This window comes from Eubalaena glacialis, chromosome 2 (genome assembly GCF_028564815.1).
Source record: "Eubalaena glacialis isolate mEubGla1 chromosome 2, mEubGla1.1.hap2.+ XY, whole genome shotgun sequence".
Taxonomy (NCBI): domain Eukaryota; kingdom Metazoa; phylum Chordata; class Mammalia; order Artiodactyla; family Balaenidae; genus Eubalaena; species Eubalaena glacialis.
The window spans coordinates 107,915,106-107,942,448 of record NC_083717.1 but is presented as its reverse complement, the minus strand read 5'-3'; the positions used below and the strand labels follow the sequence as shown (position 1 = coordinate 107,942,448).

General features: G+C 41.1%; 2 protein-coding genes across 7 annotated transcripts; one reads left to right on the top strand and one right to left on the bottom strand.

The window, feature by feature from the left end:
• Positions 1 to 1,714: 1,714 nt before the first annotated feature.
• Positions 1,715 to 3,901, bottom strand: LCMT2 (leucine carboxyl methyltransferase 2). The gene has a single exon (XM_061180400.1). The coding sequence runs from the start codon at positions 3,834 to 3,836 to the stop codon at positions 1,776 to 1,778; it is 2,061 nt and encodes a 686-aa protein (XP_061036383.1). The 5' UTR covers positions 3,837 to 3,901; the 3' UTR covers positions 1,715 to 1,775.
• Positions 3,655 to 26,612, top strand: ADAL (adenosine deaminase like). 6 transcript variants are annotated; one of them, XM_061180402.1, is made up of 13 exons: positions 3,655 to 3,872; positions 3,977 to 4,238; positions 8,668 to 8,781; positions 10,017 to 10,245; positions 10,487 to 10,617; positions 11,110 to 11,170; positions 14,681 to 14,765; positions 17,278 to 17,359; positions 19,532 to 19,658; positions 20,698 to 20,778; positions 22,946 to 23,084; positions 25,170 to 25,270; positions 25,814 to 26,612. In XM_061180402.1, exons 4-13 carry the CDS (start codon positions 10,183 to 10,185, stop codon positions 26,006 to 26,008), a joined length of 1,065 nt encoding a protein of 354 aa, XP_061036385.1. In that variant the 5' UTR covers positions 3,655 to 3,872; positions 3,977 to 4,238; positions 8,668 to 8,781; positions 10,017 to 10,182; the 3' UTR covers positions 26,009 to 26,612. The 6 variants fall into 6 exon arrangements, with proteins under 6 accessions (XP_061036385.1, XP_061036384.1, XP_061036388.1 ...); XM_061180401.1 differs by having other exon boundaries at positions 3,655 to 4,238; XM_061180405.1 differs by having other exon boundaries at positions 3,655 to 4,238; positions 25,170 to 25,290; positions 25,814 to 25,964.
• The last annotated feature ends 731 nt before the right edge of the window (positions 26,613 to 27,343 follow it).

The window sequence follows — 27,343 nt, the reverse complement described above, 5'->3', positions numbered from 1 at the left end:
TCAACCACTGCGCCACCAGAGAAGCCCTCAAGTTATTATTAAGGTTCAAGGACTGAAGACTAACAGGAAATACTGAAGTGGTACACTTAAGTACCAACAAAGTCACTACCTTTTGACACACAAATTTCCCAAGGTATTCACAATTTAGATGACAAATTAAGGCTCAAGTTTTAAGGATGAATACCTAAGATGTTTCATGGATCTCACAAGGCTCACCAGGAAAGATGGTCCATTTAAAGGGGATAATTGAGGAGAGTTTAATGAAGATACTCATTAAAAGGGGGTGAGCAGGGTTAAGGGAAACCAAGTCAAGATGGTGAAGTACCTCAGTGGAGTCCAGATGTTTCTGCAATGATGGAAATGTTCTACATCTATATTGTCTAATACTGTAGCCATTAGTCACATGTGGCTATTGAACACTTAAAATATGGTTAATGCAACTAAGATACAGAATTCTTTGGAGTGATGCAGAGTTAGAGCTATACCTTATAGAAGACTACATGATAGGAGCTGTGGCTCTTACAAAAAAAATGCAGCTGTGGGCTTCCCTGGTGGCACAGTGGTTAAGAATCCACCTGCCAATGCAGGGGACATGGGTTCGAGCCCTGGTCTGAGAAGATCCCACATGCCACGGAGCAACTAAGCCCGTGCACTACAACTACTGAGCCTGTGCTCTTAAGCCCGCGAGCCACAACTACCGAAGCCCATGTGCCTAGAGCCCATGCTCCACAACAAGAGAAGCCACCGCAATGAGAAGCCCGCGTACCGCAACAAAGAGTAGCCCCTGCTCACTGCAACTAGAGAAAGCCCGCGCACAGCAACGAAGACCCAACACAGCCAAAAATAAATAAATTTATAAAAAATAAAAGAATGCAGCTGCTGCCAACTTGCAGACTGGTAGGGGAAACACCTGGAATACTCTGACTCACTGTCCAACCATCCCTCTCTGGTACCTCTGACTGATGGAACTCACCAAACACCAGAGAACAAGTAAACTCATTGATGCAATTCATAAAGGTTGGCCTCCTGGGACACAGAACATAGTGAAGGGTGGAGTAAATCTGGAGCAAAACATTTTCATAGCGTGTACAAAATGAGCTGAGAAATCAAATGTTTGGTTTATTAGCACTTATAAATCTAAATAAATATGGAACCGGTTGTAAAAAATGGAACAAAACCATGTGTCAATAAAGTTGTACAAATGTGTCTTATTAAAGCTATCACAGAGTTCTCTGCTGCACTAAATGGCACAATGCTTTAATCAAACTGCAACTGGGTTCATTTCAGGTTTCATACATGAAGAATGAGGTCAATACCATGTCCCTTCACCTATATTCAACCTTGTATTCTTACCAAGGATCTGTGTAAAACTTCTTCCAAGGTCCCATCTAAAATCACAAAGTCTGGGAGTGGGAAAATTTTCACTTGACTTAGGCTAAAAGTCATTGTAACTCAATAAATGGATATGGGAGGAAGACCAGTAAACTAGATACAGGGATCCAAAGGCCCCCAATTCCTACTCTAGGACTGTATGACCACTCTCTTCAGATAGGCCTATTTATGTTTTATTTTTGTACCATCTCTTTGAATGTTGGTGTATGTTTAAACAACTTTTTTCTTTCTGCACTGAACAGCGGCGCTAACAAGAAGAAAACAAAAACAAAAAAAGGAGTGGGAACAGGGGAGTGGTAATATCTATAGCCAGAGTCAAATACTATTTTGGAAAGCTTTATTGTCTACTTTAGTAGGTCCTGAATATATCACAAGTCCAGTCCTTACTGCCTAGCACTTAAGGAAGAAAGGTCTAATGTCACTGTACAGGGGTTGAAGTAGGTACCAAAGGAAAAGCAGTTCCCACCACCTCCAAGGAGCAGGAGCTGTTGCTCTTCAGGAAGGAGGATGCTGGTATGATTGTGTAACATTAACGGCCATGGCACACATGTTGTGTCAATCTGATACTCGAAGCTCAGTCCTGTAGACAAATCAATAACAGTCACTCCAGGAACTGAGGAGGAATGAATCCAGACCCCTCCAACCAACAAAAGCTTCCCATTGACCACATGAGCTGTGTGGGAGTACCTTGGGGTAATGGGAGGCTGGATGGCTATTGATTCCCAGATGAATCCACAAGAGATTGGTTTCAGAAAGTATACAGAGCTCAACGGCTCCTCAGAAGCACCCAGACCTCCAGCAATGAGGGCTCCCCCTTGACAGCTGCAGGCACTGTGGGAATGCCGACCTTCAGGTACTTCTCCCTCCACTGGGATCCTGACCCAAGCCATTGTCCCCACATGTAGGAAATGCCAGTCACTTAGTACGGGTTCTGCCACACTGCGGCCCCCATACACAAACAAATATCTCTGATTCTCATAGGACACTTCTGTTGTTGAATGGCGCCAACGTGATAAAGTGGAATCTTCTTCTGGGCCGACCTTTGTGACTGTGACATTTAGGTCCTCAGGGTTATTATCCTCACTCTTGCAAAAAAGAAGTTGGAGAATCCCCAAGGCTGGAGTTACTGGGGACAGTCTCCCTCCCAGAACCAGAACCTGAGTATCTGAAAGTCTTGTCATGGTGTGATAAAGGCGTCCATCCCACTGAGCTCCAGTCCCCCAACTGCATAATTGGTTGCCTTTCCATTCAAAGTCACAGTATCTTGAGAGCAAGTGAAACTTTCTCACTCGGCAATGTCGCCCCTCCTGTTCTCCAAATCCTCCAGCACTGAGAATAAGACCTGGGCTCAAAAGGACCGAGGCGTGTCCATATCTCTTAAGGTCTGGGCCCTGGCTATCACCAGTGACTACACTGGCAGGGAAGACTCCTGAAGGGGAAGCAGGATCTATCCGAGGAAACGTCTCTGAGGGTGGAAACACCAGAGTTTGGGAGACAGCGTCTCCCCGAGAAGCGGCCAGAATGAAATAGTGGGCGCACTTCAGATGCCACTCCTCAAACTCGTCGAACGTTTCGAGATTTTCCACGCGCCGGCGTTCTTCTGCGGGAAGAAAGCAGCGATAGAACTCATTCATGTCCATGGCACGGCAGGCGGTCCAGCCGGCCTGAAGGAAGCGCTGCTGCTGGGCTTCCGCGTCGGGAAAGCGGTCCAGGCCATGCAGGGGAGAATTCAGCTGCCGAAAATGTAGCTGCATGAACTCGCCAAAGGCGTCACGCGGCCTCATCTGCTCGTAGACGACGAAAAGGGCATTAGAAAAACGCTGGGCGGCCCAGGCGATGAGGGCCGCGGCATCATCCGGCTCGAGGTAGGTCAGCACGGCCTCAGCCAGGAGCAGAGTCGGTGCGGCTGCGTCAAGGCCCGCGGTGGCCAGGGCGTGGTCCAATCGCTGCAGCTGCCGCAGGTCCAGGCCCAGGATGCGGTAGTCCGAGCTCTCAAAGCACAACGTGTACCCGGGGTCCCCGCTCTGGAAAGGCCCAGTTAACGCACACAGTTCCGGCGTATCTCGAATCCTCTGCGCTTTGCGCTGTGCCACGTCCGGAAAATCTACCTCCCAGACGGCAGCCCGGGTCAGGCGGCCCGCAGTTTTGAGGCGAAAATACAGCGAGTCCGAGCCAGCGCCGAGCGACAAGATCTGGCCGGGAGGCGTGCCGGGGTCCGCGCACGTCCCCTTCAGGAAGGCGCGCACGCAGTGCCGCACGGCGCGTGCGCGAACGTAGTAGCCGCGGTGGATGAGCGGCGCGCGGCGCGCGGTCCCTGGAACTAGTAAGGCGGTGAAGGCGTCGTGCACGTACCCGCGCGCGGCCAGGGAGGTCTTGCTGAGGGCGCTGCTGTCGTTGGTGCTCTGCACTGCCCCAGTCCGACGCTCGCGGCTCCGCGGGCCCATGGTCAGGGAAGTCAGGAGCGACGGTCCGTCCCGGTGGTGAGCTGCCCTTTCGTTTCCCAGTAGCCACCTCGCGGACTCTGTACGGAGAAATCACCCCCCCACCCCCGCACCCCCCTCCGTGACGCCTCTTCCTTGGACAGGTTGCGTCACTTCCGGGAAGAGCGCACCTCGCCAATCAGGATTGAGGAGGGTGCAGCTGGTGCTGACATTCGGCTGTGATTGACATTTCTTTGATTCTCTGGGACTGCAGTTTCGCGGCAAGACTGACGCCTGCGGCTTATTGTGGACACGTGGACTGTGTCAGGGAAGCGCGGGTTATCACTTTTCTACAAGCCTTCCTCTCTGAAGTGAAAATTTAAGCTGTCATAAGTTGACCCAACTGTTGACAAAAATCTTTAAGAGGTGAGTCTGTGGGGACTGACAGCCAGAGCTCCTTGGAGGGCAGGGTCTGCATTGAGTGTCTGGTAGGGGCAAAGCAGGGTTAGAACCACTGACTTTGGTGGGCAAGGAGAAGGGGTCTCTCCTCGGATGCTAACTACGAGTACTTACTAAGAGATCCTGTTTAAATCTGGAAACAAGCCAGTGAGGCCAGGTGCAAAATGAAAAAACCTTTACAGAAGTTGTGACTCACCCAATCAGTGTTTCCCCACAGATGTACACTATTGATTCCCTTGTATTCCCGGCTCTGTACTAAGCTGACAATAAGTAAACCACTCAGCCTCTTGTTTCTCAGCTGAAAAATGACATTCCCCTCCACGTTCAAAGTTCTGTTTTCTAGGACGAAGTTGAATATGTCTGTGGAAGAGGGAATCATGGAAGAGAGGTGATTATTCCCTCTGATACGGTCTGAGTCTTGGAGGTTTAAAATAATCAAGTTTCTAATTTGGGTATTTGGGAGTCGTCACCCGTAGGAAATCGCTTGCAGAGATATTTACGGGATTTGTAACTTATTAATTGGGATTTGGTGACTGAGATGGAGAAGGAAATCAGGATGACTATAAGTATGGTTACCTTGAAGCAGCATAGCATAATGGTGAAGGGCATGAGTTTTGGAGTCCAGCCAATTTGGATTTGGATACTGGAACTGTGTCATTTAGATCTGGTGTTTAAGAGCTCTTAATGACTTTAGGGAGAGCAATTTCTGTGGAGTAGTAAGGGCAGAATCCATGTTATAATAAATGGGAGATAAGTAAATGGAGGCAGCTCAAGTTTAGCTCAGAAGGAAAGAAGAGACAGGGCAGTAGTTAAAGAGGAATGGGGAATAAAAGAAAGTTTGTTTTTATTTTTATTTTTTTAAGGTGGAAGCAAGTACTGTACTTACCTGGTGGTTCCCTGAGGGAAATTAGCAACTGGAGAGAGAGAGGTTGATGAACAGAAAAGTGAGAAGATGAGTGGAGTAATGACTTGGAATAGATAGGAAGGAATGGGATCCTGGGCACAAATTAGTCTTGGGGACAGGAGAATGAATCCTCTTTCTCTGATTCATGAGGGAAGAAGGGGTATAGATAAAGATAAATTTAAGTGTGAGGGAAAGCAGAGAGAAATAGAGGGAATTCACGTCTGAAGGCTTTCGTTGTCTCTATAAAGGTAGTGACTGAGTTGTAAAGTTCAGCCTGAGGCAGCTGGGTCTATGGAACGCTTGAGGAATTTGGAATTGGAATGAGAGAAGGACTCCCCAGAGCTTGCTGGACTTTGAGATAGTCATTTCTACAATGAGGGGATTAAGTGCTGCTTTGTGTGGTGTTTCAGTGTTTATCGAGGGTCAAAGAGAAAAAAAAAAAGTTGTAGGACTTTGAAAAAAATATACTGTGCTGTAGAAATGAATTTTTATATGACAAGTTAGTAAAATGTACATGATATATTAGAAATGCTACTTTTTTGGTAAAGAACAGATCAAGAAAAGTGATTCAAGAAGAAAGAGAATGGAGCAAAATTTGTGATTTGGGTGCCTTACAGTTGTTTTCCGGTTATTTGTTAAAAATCTATATTTTCTTATGTAAAATGAGACAGTAGTACCTCATGGGTTGTTATGAGAATCAAGTAAAATTACCATCCAAGACATTTAGCAGAATGCCTGGCTCACACTAAGTGCTTAATAAATAGTAACAAGTGTTTTTATTATCCTGAGTTCCCTTTTGGGGCCAGGGGTGGAGGGCGGGGAGGAAAAAAGTTCTCTAGGACAGTGGTCCCCAACCTTTTTGGCACCAGGGACCGGTTTTGTGGAAGACAATTTTTCCACGGGGGTTGGGGGTAGGATGGTTTCGGGATGATTCAAGCGCATTACATTTATTGTGCACTTTATTTCTATTATTATTACATTGTAATATATAATGAAATAATTATACTCACCATAATGCTGACAGGAGGCAGAGCTCAGGCGGTAATGCGAGCGATGGGGAGCGGCTGTAAATACAGATGAAGCTTTGCTTGCTCACCTCCTGCTGTGCGGTCCGGGTCCTAACAGGCCACAGACCAATACCGGTCCGTGGCCCGGGGGTTGGGGACCCCTGCTCCGGGAGAACAGGAGACCTGGTTCTGGCCCTGCTCTAACTTGATGAAATATTAGTACAAATGTAGAAAAATCTTATCTCAATGTGTTGCTGTTTGGCACATCACTCCCACCCCACCTGCTTCTCTGATCCATGCCAAAGCCAGCCCAGGCAGATTGAATCTGACAGGGCATGGAATTGTTGATAGCAATAGCTTAGGTAATGATCAGTGAAACAACTTTTAAAAATGTGTAAAAACTGTGCTTGCTTTGGTGGCTTTCAAATTTCCATAGGTTAACATTGTAGCTATTGGGTCAGTAAATTTACTCATAACTAGTTAAGGGGCAATCTGGAGGGTGGTTTGAAATGTGCCACAAAATCAGGTCAGGATCCTAGAGTAGGACTGAAAATTTATATGAAAAGTTAGCCATCTGTAACATTTGTTAACAGCCTGCTATGTAAAATGTCCTAAATGCTTTTTCAGGCTGTCATTCTGTTGTCTAAATGTAAAAGTTCTTCCCTCTCGTAATTCATATTAATAAAGCTGTTTTGCAAGGTTTCTAAAAAGTTATTTAATTATTTTATGAACAATTCTGTAAAATAATTTGTTAATTATTTTAATTGATTTATTTAAAATAATAAGTGAATTAATTATCTAAATTTATTACTTAAATTTTAATTTATTAAAATTATTTCAAAAAGTAATCAGGTATTACATGCAAGTTGTAAAACCTTCAAATTGCACAAAACTTTATAAGGTAGGTAAAAATAAAATTCTGTCCCTTGACCTTTGCCACTTCCAACCCACTTTCTAGTGGGAACAGTTTTCTATGTATCCTTTCATACCTATTTTAGGAATAAAGATATATATAAATAAGAGTGTGTGTGTGTGTATACACACATGCTTTGTTTATAAATGTCATCTTTGTAAACAGTGTTTTTTGCAACTTACTTTTTGGAAATAACACTATATTATAGAAGTCTTTCCATATAGTCATAGATATTCAGTTGGATGGATATACACTTAATTTAACCGGTACCCTACTGATGGACATGTAGGTTGTTTCCAATTTTTTGCTATTATAAATAATGCTACAAGAAGCGTATTTGTATGTATCCTATAAGATACAGGATAAATTCCTAAAAGTATAATTATTGGGTCAAAAAGTATGTGGGTTTGTGTATGTGTGTGTGTGTGTGTTGCCAAAGTACCTTCCAAAAATATCATACCAAGTTCTGCTCCCACCAGAACTTTTACTCTCACCTTCAACCATATTGGGTATTCTTCTGAGCTTCACATTTTTTTCTGAATAATTTTACAAGTTAAGTCTTCCACATGAACTTTAAAAATCAATTTCTAACAAATAATTTTGGGAATATTTTGATTAACATTTACTTTATAGGTCAATTTATGACAAATTGACTTTACTATGTCAAGGTATGTTTTTCTGTGTTAATGACATCTCTTATGTACTTCAGTAGAGATATTAAACATATTGATTAAATAGTCTTTTTTCATTTGTTACTATTAAGCACTTTGGCATTCTATTGAAATTCTATTGAAATTTATCTCATACTGAGTTAGCCTTTCTGTGGATTTCTATGGCTCTGTCTAGATCTCTACAAACTATTTTCTTAATTGCCCATTTTAATATCTTGGTAACTTATTTAACCCTCTCAGTATCAATTTAGTGATTTTTAATGTGGTAAAAATATTTATTTTGCAAGCTTACGGGGAGGATTATAGATAATATTATTAAAAGTGCTTGCCACTTAACTGGTAGGCTCTGAATGGAAACTGCTATTCTTATCAACATCATCATCATTAATATCTGAGGACCCTACTTTGAAAATCACTAAATTTCACTTGGAATTTTGTCTTAATTTATAAGCCACCTTCAGAGGTAAAGGGAAATTAGGATTTATTTATCACCTACAAAATGCTGGGCACTGTGCTAGGTGTGAAACTGCACTCCTTTTTGGGTGGGACTCAAACCCACGGGCTGGGGCTCGAACCCACCTGCACCTCAGATTGGGACTTGAACCCATGATCCCTGACTTAGGAGGGACTTGAACCCGCTGTCTTTTTCTTTTTGGCTGCGTTGTGTCTTCTTTGCGGTGCGCGGGCTTCTCATTGCGGTGGCTTCTCTTGTTGCGGAGTACGGGCTCTAGGCTTCAGTAGTTGTGGCGCATGGGCTCAGTAGTTCCTGCTGTCTTTTAATTGAAACCACTCTCCTGGTGTCAGGACTTACTGAAACTCAGGTACTTTTGTCTCGGCACAGAAAGAATTCATTGAGAGGGAAAGTGGCAGGCAAAGAGTGAGTTTATTTTTTTATTTTTAGGCTGCGCCTGCACGGCATGCGGGATCTTAATTCCCCCACCAGGGATCAAACCTGAGCCCCGTGCAGTGGAAGCGCCGAGTCCTAACCACTGGACGGCCAGGGAATTCCCAAACAGTGAGTTTATTAGCATGGCATGCTTGTCAGAAATGCAAGCGGGCAGGGGAGAAGTCCCCAGGACTGAGAGGGCTTCATTTTTATAAACAAAAGAAAATTGGGGAAGGGAAGAAGACCACCTTCTTCCTCATTCTTGGGCAGACGTCAAGGCTTACATCATTATTTCCTCCTTTGGCCCTGTAGGATTTAACCAGGACTGTCATGCTGCTATTTAAATCATATGTATATTAGCAAAAAGGTGGTAACATATACTAAAATATGGTAATTAATCTCAGGTTTCAGTATAATGTCCCCTTTCACCTAGTTTGTTTCCCTGTGTTTCTGTCTTGGCTACACACAGAAATGCTACATCATGTAACAAGGTTCAGACCCGGTATCTATTGTCTTGTGTTTTAACTATCAGGGTTTGTGGCTTGAGTGTGTCTGACACTTGGATGCACCTGCTCTTCCTTCAAGGTAGATTGTTGCTAGGTTACTGGCTTCTTTTTTTGAGTGGTCGTTAGCTTACTCCCAAACTCCCTTGAAATTCCCTTTCTGTCTTTAATCCTTTAGTGGGATTTTTAAAGTAACTGTTTAATTATCCTACTCTATCCCTATCAGGTGCTAGGGAGGTAGTATAAGCCATAGTCCCTGTTCTTAGAAAGTTTATATAGTCTGGTGAGAAAGAAAGACAAGTAAATCAGTGATTGAGATACAGTGTGATGAAGTGCTGAGTTAAAGGTAGTCACTGGATTATATGGGAACATAGAAGAGGGGAATTTAAAGTACTTTATTAATCCTCACAGCTACTCTGCATTTTTATCGAATTTTTATCCCATTTTTACAAATAAAGAAACTGAAGCCATGGGGTTAAAAGTGACTAAGGCCGCACAGCTACTTAAGAGCAGAACTGGTAAAAGGATTAACCTAGGTCCATCCGACTCCAATGCCTCTTCCTTTATATATTTTAAATAGTTCAAAAATGTAAACTTTTAGACCCAAAATAGGTCTTATAAATTTCTAGTTTTAGAAGTAGTTTTATAGAAAGTACTAATAGGTAAAGGAATATACTCTACTAAATTTCAGATTTTAATCCACTGCTTACCAGCTTGAGGGCTTTTCTTATTTCTTGTTCAGGTTGTTGGCTCACTTAAGTTAGCTTTGGAGTAGCTTTTGTCTTTAGAGGAATAAATTAACAAAACCTGTTTCTTTGCTTTTGCATCAACTTCTGAAAATGTTCACATTCGTTTAAATAGGTGAAGCTGAGCCCAGAACTATGTATACTGTTTATCTTATCAAAATGGGTGGAAGTGAAGCAATCTGAAGGAAATTCAAGACCACAGAACTTACTGACTGAACCACATTGTATTGTTCATGCCAAGAATAAGTGTTTGGAGAAAGACCTTGCTATTCTGCTAAATCATGATGGAGGCAGAAGAACAACAGCCATGGAAGACAACCTTTTACTCAAAATTACCTAAAGTGGTGAGAATTCAACCACGGAATCTGGAGTGTTGCTAATTATAATGACTTCTGTGTTGTTTCTTTTCACAAAAGACAAGTACATTTTATAGGTAGAATTTGCAAACTTTGTACATTTTAAAAGTTATATAGCTACATCTGGTAGGCAGTTTGCCTAGTACAGACTACAAACATCAAGCACCTGGTATGATGCTATGAATCTAGTGGACTTGAGAAGTTTTTACTGATTTTATTCTTATTTTAGGAACTTCATGCCCACTTGAATGGATCCATTAGTTCCAATACCATAAAGAAATTAATAACCAAGAAACCAGGTCTTAAAATCCACTATCAGATGACTATGATTGACAAGGGAAAGAAAAGAACTTTAGAAGAGTGAGTTTGGGGAGATTGTGGACATACTTCTTTTTTCTCTATTTTGCGATTGTAAATAGTTATGTAAGGATTCAGATTTTTGTAGTTAAAGGAATAGGGTAGCCATCTGGTATGGAAAGTATAACTTAACATATAGCATTTTTTCCCAACTGTCAGACTGTTGACAGTATTTTTAGTGATTTGTATTGTTTTTGAAGTTACACTATATTGTAATATTCTTTAGACTTGAAAATATAGACTTGTTGGTTTTTGTCCCCAGTTTTCTGCTACCACTTGGGGTAGGGGTTGGGGGGGTGGAGAAGGGAAACTATTATTTCCCACTTAAAAGTAACATATGATTTTCAGTCATTTGATTATCCCTCCAGATCAATGTAATTTTTGAAAAACCTATTCTCTAGTTCTTTATAAATATATGATTACTATTAGCCTAAAATCAGTTAATTTAGTGAAGTTTTTGATGACTAAAGTATGTTAAAACTTTTCATGTTGCAGATGTTTCCAGATGTTTCAGATTATTCATCAGCTTACTACTAGCCCTGAAGATATTCTAATGGTGAGAAATGAAGTAATTTTTAGACTGGTTTAAAAATTAGTAAGTAATTGATGCCCTTCTTTTGTTGCACGTGACCTTTTGCTGTCATCAAGAATCTGATGAAAAGTGTTTTCTGCTTTTTTTATGGTAACTCTTTTAAAAAATAATATAAGACATTTGCCTAAGAGCTAATATCAAAATATACGTCCATTATAAAAGATACGAGGAAAGAACCAAGATCAGAATCTTCTATTAGGTAGTGGATAATGTGGAGGAGAAAATCTTATCCTGTTTTAGATATATATATATGAAATATCTGACCATAGACTTTACATGTATTGCTTGGGATACTTTGAACTGCCCCTGGGTGGACATTATAGAGAATGAAGAAGTTCAAGAGGTGCTTACAGATTGAATGATTAATCCCTAGGGAAATTGTGCCTTCCCTCTGGGGATGAAGGGCTAGAGGACTCCACTGTGTTGCCTTAGCTGAAGCTCTGTGATACTAGAGTCTGATATGGCAGACTGGCTTCTGTATATTGATCTGACCAGGTTGGCATTTTTAAATATTCTCTTTGTAATTGGAGAGAAGCAGAATCCTATCAGTGTTCTTAACCCTTAGAAAAAATGCAAAGTAAGAAGTGTAACCTGTGTTTCTGGAGAGGTGACTTTTGACTGGTCAAGAAAGAATTTTCCTCCTTGGCTGAGACTGATCCTCATGGCAGTTATTAAGTAAATTAATCACCTTTTGGAGGAGGGTTAACTCTAAAAGTTTAGTTCAACAAAAGTTGACTGAGTGCCCACAATGTTCCAAGCACCCTGCTAAAGACTGGGAGATATAAAGATAGATCAGCATGGTCCCTGCCCCTCAGGAATCTATAGTCAGGCTGGAGAGACAGACCCATAAGAGGATAAATCCAACATCATGAGTTAAGCTCTGTGTTACAGACATGCACAGGGATTTATAGGAACCCAAGGGAGCATTATCCAATCAGCCACTCAACAGGTACCATTGAACCCTACTAGGAATGTCCACCACAGGAGGCTCTGTCTCACTTTCTGTTGTTGAGTGTAACAGAGCAAACCTGATAAAATTTTAGATTCTGAGAGCTCCATGGGTATCATATGCCATGCTCATTGTTTCATTCCTTCCAAAGTTGGTAAAAAGCTTTATTAAAATGAGGCGAGGAATTAAGATTCTGTAGCATTTGACTTAGTGCTACTTAGACAAACACCTGTAGGTGGTCGAGAGGATGACAGTGAGATGCCCCAGAGAGTGAAATTAATAACATTTACATATAATAAATGAATCATGTGTGGGAGTAAGCCAAGAGATTGTTTACAGATGTGGGACTGAGTGGGGATCACTTAACAGTCAAGTCATGGCGACTGGGTGTAATCTCAAAGAGACAGGATTGAAATGTGACTGAAATAATATTAACTATTGCATGTGCCAGACACTATACTCAAGATGACTTTCTGAGGTGGGCATTTTTTTTTTAACATCTTTATTGGAGTATAATTGCTTTACAATGGTGTGTTAGTTTCTGCTTTATAACAAAGTGAATCAGCTATACATATACATATATCCCCATATCTCCTCCCTCTTGCGTCTCCCTTCCACCCTCCCTATCGAGGTGGGCATTTTTATTGTTCCCTTTTTGCAGATGAAAACAACTGAGGCCTAAAGAGGTTAAGTGTAACTTGTTCAAGGTCACTCACTGCGAGTAAGTGGCAGAAGTGACTATTTTGTCCGATTCCAGAGCCCATGTTCTTTCTCATTCAAGATGTGCAGTCTTACCATCCTTGGAGTAAGCGGAAACTTAACTAATTGTGATGGATTCTATCTGAAGAAAGTACTTGAGTAGATGTTCTTAGTCCAGCGCATAGGAGAGGAAAGCCCAAAGAGCCAAGAGTTGCCCTCGGTACCTGTTGCTGCATGGAGCAGAAAGGGCTGAATCTGGCCAACACGGATAGGGACCCTAGGGAAGTGTTCTTGGACGTGAGCTAGAGATGATTCCACAGGCCTTAATGTGGCCTAGAGAAATCTTCCTCCCATTGCTCTCAATCAGTATTTGCCAGCAACCTTCTGTTGTTCTATTTGGTTTCACACGTACCTCACCATCAAGAAAGGGGGTGCCCTGGATAGTAGGTAGGATCGCTTCACACCCTCACTTCCACCCTCGTTGGCAATTCATACATTACAAATAGGTTTCTGCATTAGTCTCCTGTGAGCTGGGGTAGGGTGAGTTGGCCTTTCTGGGTCTGCTTAGTTCTGGAGCAATGATAAGATGTGAGTTCCTCAACCTGCAGAGATGAGGCCGGTGCTCTGGTGGTGGCAGTGGCAGCATCGTGGGGTTCCTGAGACAGCAGTGCTATGGGGTCCAGTGCCTGTGACGATGCTGCAGAGGCTGCAGGGTTCTGCTCAGTGGTGGAGGAAGCAGTGGTGTCTTGCTTGGTCCAGGGGTGTCACGTGATTTTGAATGCTTTTGTGTTGTCCTGAGCTGTGTAATCTCTGAGGCTGATTCTCCAGACCTCCTGGTGAATCCGAGCCACCCATTATATTCATGTTATAATAAATTCCTTTTTTGGCTTTAGTGTAAAGAAAAAAGATGAGGCCCAGATCTTGGATTGCAATGAATCCACCAAGGCGGGGCCACCCAGTTAGGCACCGTCTGCACAACCAGCCAGCCTTGTTCCTTGGCCAGGACGCCGCACCTGCATGCCCATGTGCACGTGGTCAAAGCAGGTTAAGAATAGGATACCAGCTGTAAGGACTAACTAGGGCTGGTTGTCACAGCATTTCTAACTTGGTCCTTTTTTCTTCTAGATTTGGTATATTTTAGGGTTAATGGCAATGAAGGAAAACATGCCTTCAGACTTCAGATATCATTTATCGTGGTGATTTAGTAATTTTTGGATTGTTGAGTTTTATGCTAGATTGGATACAGTTTTACTCAAATTTATCACCCATTTTCTTTGCCTAAGAAGAATCTTCCTAAGTACTTCTGGGGGAAATTTAACCCTGCCTGAAGAAATTCCTGAAAAATACAACTTATCCCTAAATAACTTGAATAAGAATCTTAAGCCATGACTTTAAATGGTACATCAGTACTACCTAATCATTTTAGTTGCTTATTTCCATATGTAATGAAATTTCAAATAGTATACACTCATAGGTGGTTTTACTGGTTTTAGTTTTGCCTCTGTTTTATCAGTCTGCTGTTGATTAGCAAATAGAGAAATGGTTAAAAGGGGAGAAGAGAAACAAAAGGTGTGGGTGATGTGCAGATTTGGATTTCATGTGAGTATGGGGGGTGGGTAAGGGGAGCTATTGGAAATGTGGTAGTTTTGTCACAGCCTCCACCAGGGGTGTGACAAAGCAGGTCATCCTCACTATGTGGGAGACTCCCAACACTCCTTGCAAATCAAATTTAATGCATGAAATAAAGCTGTAGCACGTGGCATTTTCATTGGGACGCTTACACTAACATAATCAATATTGCATACATTGATTGCCTTTATTATCAGGTCACGAAAGATGTCATTAAAGAATTTGCAGACGATGGTGTCAAGTACCTGGAACTAAGGAGCACACCCAGAGAAAATGCTACAGGTAGAATCTAACTACTTCTCAGCAGATGTCTATCTTTTTTCTCATGTGCTTTGATGATGCATGTGTTTGCAAGTTGAGACTATGAAGTATTTACTTTTACACTATTGTAAAAGTAGGGCCAGTGGTCCAAATCTTCTGATGTACATTAATGATGTATGTTGTTAATGAGTGAGTTATTCTTAACTTAAAAAATCAGGTCAGGTATTATCTGTTGAAGGGAAATAAAAAGACCTGCAAACATTTTGTTTGTTCTTATTTTTCTCACTCTGAGAAAAGAACACTTTTTCCTTATAGTTGCATTGTCTTAAATAAATGCTAGTTCGAGTTCCCTGCATCAAGGCACTTGTGAGACAATGAGTGGATGCAGAATCACATTTCATGACAATCACTGAAATGAAGGTTATTGAGTCACGTCTCAGGGACTGATGGTATCTTAGGCCAGGAGCAAGCTGTGATGTGGCAAAACCTCTCTGGATGGAGATGAGTGGATCTGGATGTGATCTGGAGAAATTTCCTGGGACCCTCTTTCCGTAAGAGCAACATCAGGAGATATTCTATGGTGCCCTTGAGTCCTCCTTAGCACTTTGTCTGTGACCTAAAGAGGCCCTACCAGATCATCTTGCACCCTGATATGTGTAGCCCAGCATCATTCAGGGGGTAAAATTTTTGAAACTACATATAGTAAAGTAAGTGCTGAAATGAGACAAACAGAAGATTCTTTTTTTTTTTTTAATTTATGTTGGAGTATAGTTGATTTATAGTGTGTTAGTTTCTGCTGTACAGCAAAGTGAATCAGTTATACATACACATATATCCACTCTTTTTTAGATTCTTTTCCCATACAGGTTATTACAGTGTACTGAGTAGAGTTCCCTGTGCTATACAGTAGGTCCTTATTAGTTATCTGTTTTACGTATAGTGGTGTGTATATGTCAATCCCAATCTCCCGATTTATTCCTTCCCCTGAGCAGAAGATTCTTATCTCACATTTTTAAACTGTAGGGTCAGTTCCAAGTTATACTGGTGAGGATAGTGAAAGGGAAGGAAAGAAGAAACATGCCAATTATTAGGGCTAGTTGACTCTTCAAATGGAGATTCAAAGGGGAGTGTCACCTTAAGTATGCAGCAATAGGGGAATAGTTAAATAAAGGTTAGTAGAATATTTGGCAACCATTAAAAATATTTGCAAAGACACTTTAATGATGTGAAGACATGCTCAGATACAGTGTTAAATGAAGGAACAGGATACATATATACCTAGTAGCATCTCATCTATTCAAAACTATATATATATATATATATATATGTTTACACATATACACACACTTAGAAAAACAGCCAGTGGTTATCTCTGAGTGGTGGGATTACAGGTTATTTTTATTTTTCTTCTTTATAATTGTCTGTGTTTTTTCTAGAGATTTTCCACTAAACGTAAACATTTTATAATTGGGGTATGGGAGTATTTTAGAGGAGGTTGTTCTGGAGAGTGCTTTTTCAGAGCCCCACAGAAGAGGAGGACTTGAGCACCTGAACTTGAAAGAACGTCTCTAGTGCCCTGGATGAGAAACACTGAGTCTGAGCAGGGTTGAGGGAAAAGGAAACCAAGAGAGGATTTTTTCCTGGACAAGCAGGAAAACATTCTGCTAGTAGAGAAAAAATTTTCTGGCATTTTTTTTTTTAAGGACAGGCCTTAGAAAAGGGCTTTTTTTTTTTCTGGCCACACTATGCACATGGGGATCTTAGTTCCCCAACCAGGGATCGAACCCATGCCCCCTGCAGTGGAAGCACGGAGTCCTAACCACTGGATCACCAGGGAATTCCCAGAAAAGGGCTTTTGTTATTCGTGTTTTGTTAGAACAAGCATTTAAACTTTTTATAGCAATTTGTGAGAGTAGTTTTTTTTTTAATTGATTACTTTATTTATTTATTTATTTTTGGCTGTGTTGGGTCTTCGTTGCTGTGCGCAGGCTTTCTCTAGTTGCGGTGAGCAGGGGCTACTCTTCGTTGCAGTGCGCGGGCTTCTCATTGTGGTGGCTTCTCTTGTTGTGGAGCACGGGCTCTAGGTGCGTGGGCTTCAGTAGTTGTGGCTCGCAGGGTCTAGAGCACAGGCTCAGTAGTTGTGGCACACGGGCTTAGTTGCTCCGCAGCATGTGGGATCTTCCCGGACCAGGGCTCGAACCCGTGTCCCCTGCATTGTCAGGCGGATTCTTAACCAGTGCACCACCAGGGAAGTCCCGAGAGTAATTTTATGTCTGTTGAATTTGAGAATAATTTTTAAACAAGCTTGAATTTTATGTCTTTTTCTTTTTAATCTCGTTTTTCTAGTATTTCATTTTTTTTCAATTTTATTAAAGTATAAATGGTATTTACTAAAATGTATCCATAACTCATCTTTAACCATACCCGTATCACACATAAAGTGAAAATGTATTTGTTCATATAGGGATGCTAATGTTGAAGGATGAAGTAGTTGACGATCTCTTTAAGAATGTTTTATTTGTGTCCTTTCCAGGAATGACTAAAAAGACTTATGTGGAATCTGTACTTGAGGGTATAAAACAGTCCAAACAAGAAAACATAGACATTGATGTTAGGTAAGAAGCATTGTACCTTAATGGTCACCATTTAAAATACTAGAATGTGAAAAATTTACTCTTCTGAGCCTGAGTATAGTGGATTTTTATAAATCAACCAATAACCGATTTTTATCTTTTAATAAAAAACAGAAAAAAAAAAAAAAAACCAGAGTCAAGAACCTTGTTGTTTAAAGTTGAGAATGCAATTCTGAATTTTTTTGTGTGGCAGTACAGTTCTGAGTCCTGTTGCTCTTGTGAAGTATGGCTTCCCATGGCTCTTCAGCGAAAATCCAGGCTTCTTACTATGGCCTGCAAGGTCCCACGTGGCTGCCTTTCTTACTTCAACAGCCTCATCTGGACCACTGGTCACTTATCACGCACTGGCCCGCCCTCTGTTCCTCAAGTAGGCCAAGACTGTCCCACATCAGCACCTTTGTACTTCCTGTTACTTTTGCCTAGAATACACCTCCACTGTATCCTCGCGTGGCTGGCTTCTCATTATTCAGGTCACAACGTGGCTGTCACTTCCTCAGAGGGGCCTTCCTTGACCACCTTATCTAAAGTGCATCCCCACATCTTCTAGTCACCCCATTTATTTCCTTTATGGCACTCTTCTTAACAAGATCAGAAGTCTTCTTGTTTTATTTGTATATACACACTCACCCGCTAGAGTGTAAATTCAGTGAGGCCAGGGCCCTTGTCTTTTGATTCACCACTACCCCACCAGTACTTAGAACAGAGTTGGCACATAATTAGGGCTCAGTAAGTCCTTTAAGGAAGAAAGGAAGAAAGCTAACTGTATAGTTTCTGGCTATAAAATCTCTCAAAATTAAGCTTAACTGGACTAATACCCCAATTAAAAAAAACAAAACAGGCAAAAGACAAGAGAATTCAGAAAAGAAGACATACAAATGGCCAATAAATGTATAGAAAACTATTTAACTTCACTAATCAAATAATTTTAAAAAGAAATATTACAATGCCATTTCATTTCAGGCGCCCCCCTCCCCAAAAAGAGTATTAACCAGTGTTTGTGAACTTACACACTGCTGGTGAGCATATGTAATTAATAAAACCTCTCTAAAGAGGTATTAAGATCTATAAAAATAATTTCCCTCTTGATCCAGTAACTCTGTTCTAGAAATGTATCTTAAGGAAATAGATTGATAAATGTTAAGATTCTGCACAGTAGTGTTATTTATAACAAAAAGTAGAAAACATCCTACCTAAAATGTCCAACAATCAGAGGACAATTACATTATGTTATATTCATATGATTTATATTGTTTTCTAACATTATTTAATGGCAGGGGAAATTGTTAAGTGGAAAAAAAAAAGACTGCATTTTATATATAGTTGATCTAAATTTTGTAAATAAGTATATGCTGGAGGGATTTCTTTATTTTGTGAATAAAGAGATAAACTAATAAATGCTGGAGGAAAATTACACAATGTTAACAGGGGTTCTCTGGGTATTCGATTCCTTGTAGGAATCCAGCTAATGTATGAAGAATGAATTTGTATCAGCTATTGGATACATGTTAGAATTAGAATATTACCAATCTTGTAACCCTTAATGAAATAAGGGATCTAAGCCTCCTGATGAAAGAACGATCACCACCTATGAAATCCTCTTGCCTCAATATTGAATCTGATCTGATTAAGCCTCTAGACTAGATCCAGTTTCCAATTCATAGGAAATACAAGAGACAGGAGAACATGTTATCAACATGGGGATTCAATCAGCAAAATCAGATGTGGGAAACTTTATAGGAAAAATGATGTGGTTTCTTCAACAAATAAATTCAAGAAAAGAGGCCGGGGGGAGGTGTGAGGTAGAGGGTGGAGGCATGGGGGAAGTGGCTATAGATTAAAAGAGACTTGAGGCACATTGACCAACACAATGTGTGGACCTTAGTTGGATTCCGAATCAAACTGTAAAAAACAAATACATGGACAAAAAAACAGGAGATAGTTAGAACTTTGAACACTAACTAGATATTTGGTGCTATCTAGGAATTTATGTCTCATTCCTTATGGCAAAGTAAGATGTCAAGTCAGTCAGGCTGTACTTTTCCAGTAAGATGTATTCCATGTAGCCTGCCATACCTCTCTGGCCATACTCAAGAGTTGTCTTTTTCATCTACACAATCAATACTCATTTTCAACTATGTTTTTCTTGTATCAAAGGTATTTGATATCAGTCGACAGAAGAGGTGGCCCTTCAGTAGCCAAGGAGACTGTTAAACTTGCTGAAGAGTTCTTCCTTTCTACTGAGGATACAGTTCTTGGCCTTGACCTCAGTGGAGACCCTACTGTAAGTTATTTTTCCAAAATACATTTTATTTCTAAAAGGTAGAATCAGTTTGTGGGATGAGGATTAGCTTGGAGCATCCTGCTTTCTCCAGAGGTCCAGCAGACTCTCTGTGTGGATGAAGCCCTATCCTGCCCTGGATGACCAGAACGTCTATAGCAACTGCTCTCAGACAGGGTTCTGTGAAAGAATTAAGCCCCCTAAAAAAAGAGAAAAAGATTCGCATGACAATATGATTATTTTATTTTGGTTCACAGCTAGTACCATTCTACTAGAGAAGTTAATTTATGAACATGTAATCCATGTCTAATGCTTAATTATGGCTAGGGCTTAATTGTCTCACAGAAGCCCCAGTTGAGAAAGGCTGGTCTAGAGCTTCTTGGTCAGATTCAAGCAGGGTGCCTCAGCTGTGGCACTACTGACATTTGGGGCCAAAGAATTCTTTGTTGTAGGAGGGTGCCCTGTACATTATAAGATGTTTAGCAGCGTCCCTGGCCTCTACCCGATAGATACCAGCACCCTCTTAGTTGTGACAACCAAAAATGTTTGTAGACATTACCAAATGTCCCCTGGAGGGCAGAATCACCCCAGTTGAAAACCACTGAATTAGAGAGTCCTGTGAACCTGGTTCTTACGGCTTTGTCAAAGCCTGGGCTGTTCTGGCCTTGTTTCATCCGTCCATTTGATAGAAGCTTTCTTTACTAATCATGCTGTTCCTGAATCAGGTGAGTTCTCCTTCTTAGCTTTAGATATCTAGATATCCTTCCAAAAGTAAAATTTGGTGACTGTTATATCAAGCTTAGCTGATTGTCATCAGGTTCACTGATACTTAAGATTCTTGAGGGCAAGGACTGTGCCTGTGCCAGCTTTGAATTCTCTAACATGTCTAGCACACTATAGACTTTATAAACAAAATGTGCAAATAAGTCCATCTGCCGTTTTTTTCCTGCCATTATTTTATTTCTTTTTTTATTGAGACAGAGTACCCAGTTTTTCAGTTTGCCTATACTTATACATCCTCATTTTAACTTTTGTCTTCAAGGCAGGACAAGCAAAAGACTTCTTGGAACCTCTTTTAGAAGCTAAAAAATCAGGTCTGAAGTTGGCATTGCATCTTTCAGAGGTAAATAATATTGTAAAATTAGGCTGGAGAGGGTAGATTACAATGGAAAATAATTAATGGAAAATAATAATCATTTGTACATGGCTAAAGATAGACCTGGCTTGGGAAAACATTTTTAGAAAGAGAAAGTAGAAATATTTTTGTGTAAATTATAATGATAAAGGCATAACTTGCTTTAGTCCCTCACATTGCTGTTTCTATGTTTTTGTGGTTCCTGGGGTTGGCTGTTGACGTGCACTACGGTTGTGTCCTTAAAACAGCTTAATTGACAGCTTGCTAGAGAAAATGCATGAATTTATATCAGCAGCCTTGTTATCGGCAAGCTGACACTGAGAAAAGCATGAGTTTGTCTCACCTGTCCTTGCAGGGAAGGGACCTGAATGTGTCACATACACTGGCAAGAAAGGAAGTAGCTCATCATCATTTTATAAGGCTCAGCAGAAGATCAAGTGCCCCTGTGGCCCCAGCTCCTTGGCAGCACGAGCACAGTGCAGATAATGCGCAGAGAGTAGCTGGAGAACAGTCACTTTCTTAATCAGCACATCCCTGTGAGGCAAGCAAGGGACTCTCCTGGACTTTTCCCCATTTTACAGATGGATTTACTTTCTACCTCAGTACTTCTACCTATTTCTTTTTTTTCTTTTTTTAACATACAAAAAGCTGTACATAATTATACAACTTGATGAATTTGGATTTCTTTTTTTTTTAAATTTTTTTTAATTTTTATTTTTAGCTGCCTTGGGTCTTTGTTGCTGCGTGCAAGCTTTTCCCTAGTTGTGGCACGCGGGCTTCTCATTGGTGGCTTCTTTTGTTGCAGAGCACAGGCTCTAGGCGCGTGGGCTTCAGTAGTTGTGGCACACGGGCTCAGTAGTTGTGGCATACGGGCTTAGTTGCTCTGTGGCATGTGGGATCTTCCCGGACCAGGGCTCGAACCCATGTCTCCTGCATTGGCAGGCGGATTCTTAACCACTGTGCCACCAGGGAAGCCCCTGGATTTGTTTCTTGAATGCAGGAAATAATACTTAGTCTACTTACCTCGCATGATTATTTTGAGAATTAAGGTCATGATTTAAAGACTAGGGAAAAAATGGGAGCTTCGTGTCAGTACTGGCTGTTTTTCATGTCTACAAGCAGAGAGTCAGTAATCTAGTGGCAGAACTTAAAATCTAGGATCCATGTTTCCACACTCTGATCAAAAGATCTTTCAAGTGTAGGACACCCTCTAGTTGACCAAACTGATGCCAGATTGAAGTCATTGGTCAGGATAACAGAACAGCCAGCATGAGGCCAGTTACCTCTGGCCTTTGTGCACAGCATCAGAACCTGCTCTTTACCTTCATTTCTGTGGCTTTTCTTGTTTGGTCCATTGGATATAAAACATTTCATTTCAACATGTTATGGTCATTTGTCTTTTAGGCTATCTAGGAGATGAAGAGCACAGCCAGACATTTTCATGGTGGTTGTGGTTTGCACTTAGCTAGCTTTGTCAAGATAGAACATGAGCGCACTGTATGTGGATGGAGTCTGGGCCCCAGAGTCAGATGGAGCCAGGTTTCACCCTTATCTCCACCATTCACTAGCTCTGTGAGCCTGGACAGCTTTTCTTTAAAATGCTTTATATTTTTAACTACAAAAGTTATATGTATCTGAAGAAAATCCACGTGTAGAGAAATAGTGTAAAGTAGAAGTAAAGAAATAAAAAATGAAAGGTCCCCTTCAGTTCTGCTCCTGAGTTGATCCTATTAACAGTTTTGTTATTTATATATATTTTTTCTATCCCTTTTTGTAATATGTATGAAGACATATACCCAACACAGAACACACATAGGCATATAGAGTTGTGAGATTCTGTTTTTGAAAATTACTTTTTCTGAGTTTTGATTTCTTCATCTTAATACTTTGTATGATTCTTGTGAGGTTTAAAGGAGAATGTGTGTGAAAAGGCTATTGACTCCATAGTTACTATCATCAAAATGAATCTAGAAGAATATTGGGAAATAAATGGGAAGATAAAAGGCAAAGAAGAGAGCTGGAAGGTCTAAGTGGTTCAGCTTTCCAGAATGTCTGCATTACCTTCCCAGAGGGACAAAATACCTGGCTATAGAAAAAAGTACTTTTAAGAACCACTGAAAGAGGTTATTGATGCCCTCTTTCCCCTTTTTTTGAGATTCCAAACCAAAAAAAAGAAACACAAGTACTTCTGGACCTGCTTCCTGACCGAATCGGGCATGGCACATTTCTCAACTCCTTGGAAGGAGGATCCCTGGATCTGGTGAACTTTGTGAGGCAACACCAGATACCGCTTGGTAAGGCTTAAGGCTTTAGGTCCTCCAGGCAACTCACTGTCCCTTCCTCCCCAGCCCCCAGGTTGTAACCCATATGTAGAGAAGCACTGTTCTAAATATATAAATATCATTTAGAAGTTAAGTGATGCTTTCTCAGCCTTATTTAAGTAACAGGAAGTTTTAGCTCCCATTAGAGTATAAGCTCCATGAGAGCAGGGCCCTTATCTGTCTTGTTCACTGCCGCATTCCCCAGTTCCTGGAACCAGGTATTATATTGAGGGAATAAGGGTCATCTAGTATTTTGGAATGACTTTAACCAATTTACGTATGTTATGAAAATGTATAACATTTATTTAAAAATTAAGACTTATTATGCAAGATTCCAAGTATATTTTTATATGTCTGTTAACCATCACACACTTGCTTGTCTGCATGTGTATACGTGGAGCTTTTTTTATTTTTAATTAATTTATTTTATTAATTTATTTTATTTATTTTTCATTGCTAGTATAGAGAAATACAGTTGATTTTTTAACATTTATCATGTGTTATGTGACATTGCTGAACTTACTTATTCACCATTACTTTGTAGAATAAGAGTGATGAGAGCTGACATCTCTCCTTGTTCCCTATCTTAGGGAAAAGCACTCAATCTGTCGCTATTAAGTGTAATGTTAGCTGTAGGGTTTTTATTTTTATTTATTTATTTTTTTGGCTGCGCCTGGGTCTTCGTTGCAACTCCTGGGCTTCTCTAGTTGTGGCACGTGGGTTTAGTTGCCCTGCGGCATGTGGGATCTTAGTTCCCCAACCAGGGATTCAACCGCGTGCCCTGCATTGGAAGGCAGATTCTTAACCACTGGACCACCAGGGAAGTCCCCCCTGGAGCTATTTTTATTTAACAACAAATACTTATGAAGTGCCTACTCTGTTCCAGTCACTGTTCAAATTGCTGGGAATACAGCAGTAAACAAAACAGACAATGTTTCTTTCTCAAGGAACTTATATTCTAGCATAGGTAAGAGAGACAGTAAGCAAATACACAAGAAAATATCAGTGTTAAGTTCTTTGAAGACGCCAATTAAACAGGCCGGTAGAATAGTGATGAGATAACCACTTTTGATTGGATAGTTGGGGAAGGCCTTTCTGATGAGGGAAAGAAGCAGTTGGCTGAAAACCTCTTTACTGAATGATGAATTCACTGAACTTACAAATTTAACAATTTGCAGTAACACCTGTGTGGGTGTGTTTTTTAACTAACATAGAGTTTTTCAGCAATTCACAATGGGTGAGATTTCTTTTCTTTTTACTAAGGAAATTTTTAAACCTCTACAAAAGTAGAGGATCTTGGACACCACTTGCATAGTGATCTTACTTGGTGTGGTGGCCCAGCTCTGCTCTCAGCAGGGGCAGGTTGGGTTTGCCATTGCTGGGACTGAGTGGCCCTGTGTTGCAGCCGCCTTACTCAAGGGAGCAGATGCCATCAATCAAGTCAGTGAAATATTTTACTCTGGCTGGGGAGCCGGGCACAGCTTTTTAAGGCAGGAGTTTTATAATCATAGAAGTCGTTCTTAAGATGGACTTGCAGCAGGCAGTGAATGGATGGTTGTCCGAGTAAAGGAGTTTAGAGGTTTTCTTTGAAGCCATAGAAGAAGTCCATTTCTGCTCTTGGCTTTTTATAATACTGTAACCCTCGACAGTGCTACCATTTTCTTACCTTTACTTTAGCTCCCACTGTAAGACCAGGAAGAAGTGCAGCAGCCCTTCAAAGATTCCTGCTCCCCTATCACGATACTTCCCTGCCTTCTTCATGGTGACTGGCTTATCACACCCCTCTTTCCTCTCCTTCTTTGGTAAAAGAAAGGGAGAAGCACAGGGCTGTGAAGGGGATAATTCCCTGCCATGAGCTGCAGCACATAGTTCCCACACAACTACACTCATTGAACTACAAATTTTCACATGTAAGAAAAGGTCAGTTTTGTAAAATAATGAACTACTGAAAATTAGCATAGTTTGGAAAGATTTCTCATGTATCTACTTGGTGAACAGTGAATGAGTCTACTAATCTGCTTTTAATAAGAGGCTTCTTCCTTTCCCCTCTTCATCTAGAACTCTGTTTGACCTCGAACGTCAAAAGTCAGACAGTTCCATCTTACAACCAGCATCATTTTGGATTCTGGTACAGCATTGTCCATCCTGCCGTGATCTGTGTAAGGTGTTTTGTTGTGAGGTATTTTGCTCCTCTTCAGTCCCTGAGTTGCCATAGGTCAGACATTCACTACCTAGCTGGCTGCCTTGCACACCTGGGGGTGATGCCCAAGTGGAGGAGTGAGAGGAGATTGGGGCTTGAGAGGCTGCAAAGGGCCAGCGTGACTCTGGTTTGACTCTACAAGGAAAGGTCCTGGACAGTATCTGGGGGAACAACAACAATACTGATGCCCAGCACCCAGCCCTTGCGATTTGGCTTTAATTGATCTGGGGTGAGTCCTGGGCACAGATACATTTGAAAAGCTCCCTCGGTGATTTAAACATGCAGCCGTGGTTGAGAGCCACTGCCCTGGTGTTTTATTTTTTGTTCTTAAAAAGGATAAACAAGCCTGTTCAGTCATAGATATGCATGGATACATTTATAGGCCCCTGTTTAAATTCTTAAAAGGAGCATGGTAAATAGGAAAATACTCTAAACGAAAGCTGTTGTTTTTTAAAAAACCATTTCCTCGTTCATTTTGAAACTTTCTTTCTTATGTTGGCAGACCGATGATAAGGGTGTTTTTGCAACACACCTTTCTCAAGAGTACCAGCTGGCAGCTGAAACATTTCATTTGACCCAGTCTCAGGTGTGGGATCTGTCTTATGAATCCATCAGCTACATCTTTGCTTCTGACAGCACCAAGTCTGATCTGAGGAAGAAGTGGAATCATCTGAAGCCAAAAGTGTTCCATTTTTAAGCTGTAATGAGGTGAACTACTTTCGAGTATGTATTACAGCCTAGATCTCCCTGCTGTATCCCACTTAGTAAGCTGTCCACTGCTCCCTCCCGTGGAAGCATAGCAGCCAAGTGCCGTGGGCTCCAACACTAGCACCTTACTCATGGCGGATGCCCAGTAAGTCTCTCTTAAACTGACTGGCAGGCTCTGAGGTCGTCCATGGCTTACCTCCATGCCGCTTACAGGAAGGGACTTGAAAGTTGCTGCTCACTGAACTCCCCATTCCAGCAGTGATTTTGACTTAACAGTCCTTCATTAGTGATCATGAAACTTCAAGAAAATCAAAGTAGGTTCTCAACAGGAAAAGTTTTGGAATTACTAGTCTAAATAAGGTGAAGAGAGAAGGAAAAACAGATTGTCGCCAAAACCTTTAAGCCATCTAGCTTGTGATGACAGCTCTGTATTTTGTTGTGCTTACTTTAATCGGACTCCCTTCACTTAAGTATTCCCCAGAACTGTGGACTCCAGGCTACACTGCATACCATGGATTTTTGTGAATCCCAGTAGCCAGGGTTAATCTCCTTTGGGTGGGTGACCCTAAGTGAAAGATAAAGCTAGCTTCTGAGATCTGCCTTTGCCCTTCTCATGATTAATCCTCCTGGAGTCAAGATACATTTTAGATTTTGAATCGAATAATGGAGAGAGAATTGATCCGTTCTTATGTTCACATCTCATCTTCCCTCCCCTACCTGGTTACCATAAAAATAATTCTCTAGAGTTGACAAGACAGCCTCTATACTCAGATTACAGTAAAAGAGAAATGGCAGTGCTTTCTCTCTCTCCCTCTGTATATATATACGAATGTATGTATATATGTGTGTGTGTGTGTGTGTATTAAGTTCTGTGGCATTGGCCATAGAGAATAAGCAATAAAGGAAGGGAAGAATGATAGCATGGGGAAAATAAAAAGAAATAATAGCACTAAGGAAACAACTGATGAGAACAGATATGACTGTCCAGCTCCTGCTAATATATTCTTGCTTCCTTTGCTGCACATGCCATCCAGTCTGTCCCTACAAAGGCTGAACGAGTATTAAAAGGGAGGGGTGCATAGATCCTCTTGCTCCCCTGACAGTGGGCTTGGTTTCTCTTTCTTAGAATGTTTGAAGACTATGTATTATTTCTTGCTTCTTCCATCCTCAGGAGTGGCAGACTGGGTGGCAGATAATGGTTTGTGAGCTAGTTTGAGATAAAATTGGGTTTTCCCTGGTAAGAGTTTTGCCTTTGCCCTATTTTTTTTTTTAACATCTTTATTGGAGTATAATTGCTTTACAATGGTGTTAGTTTCTGCTGTAT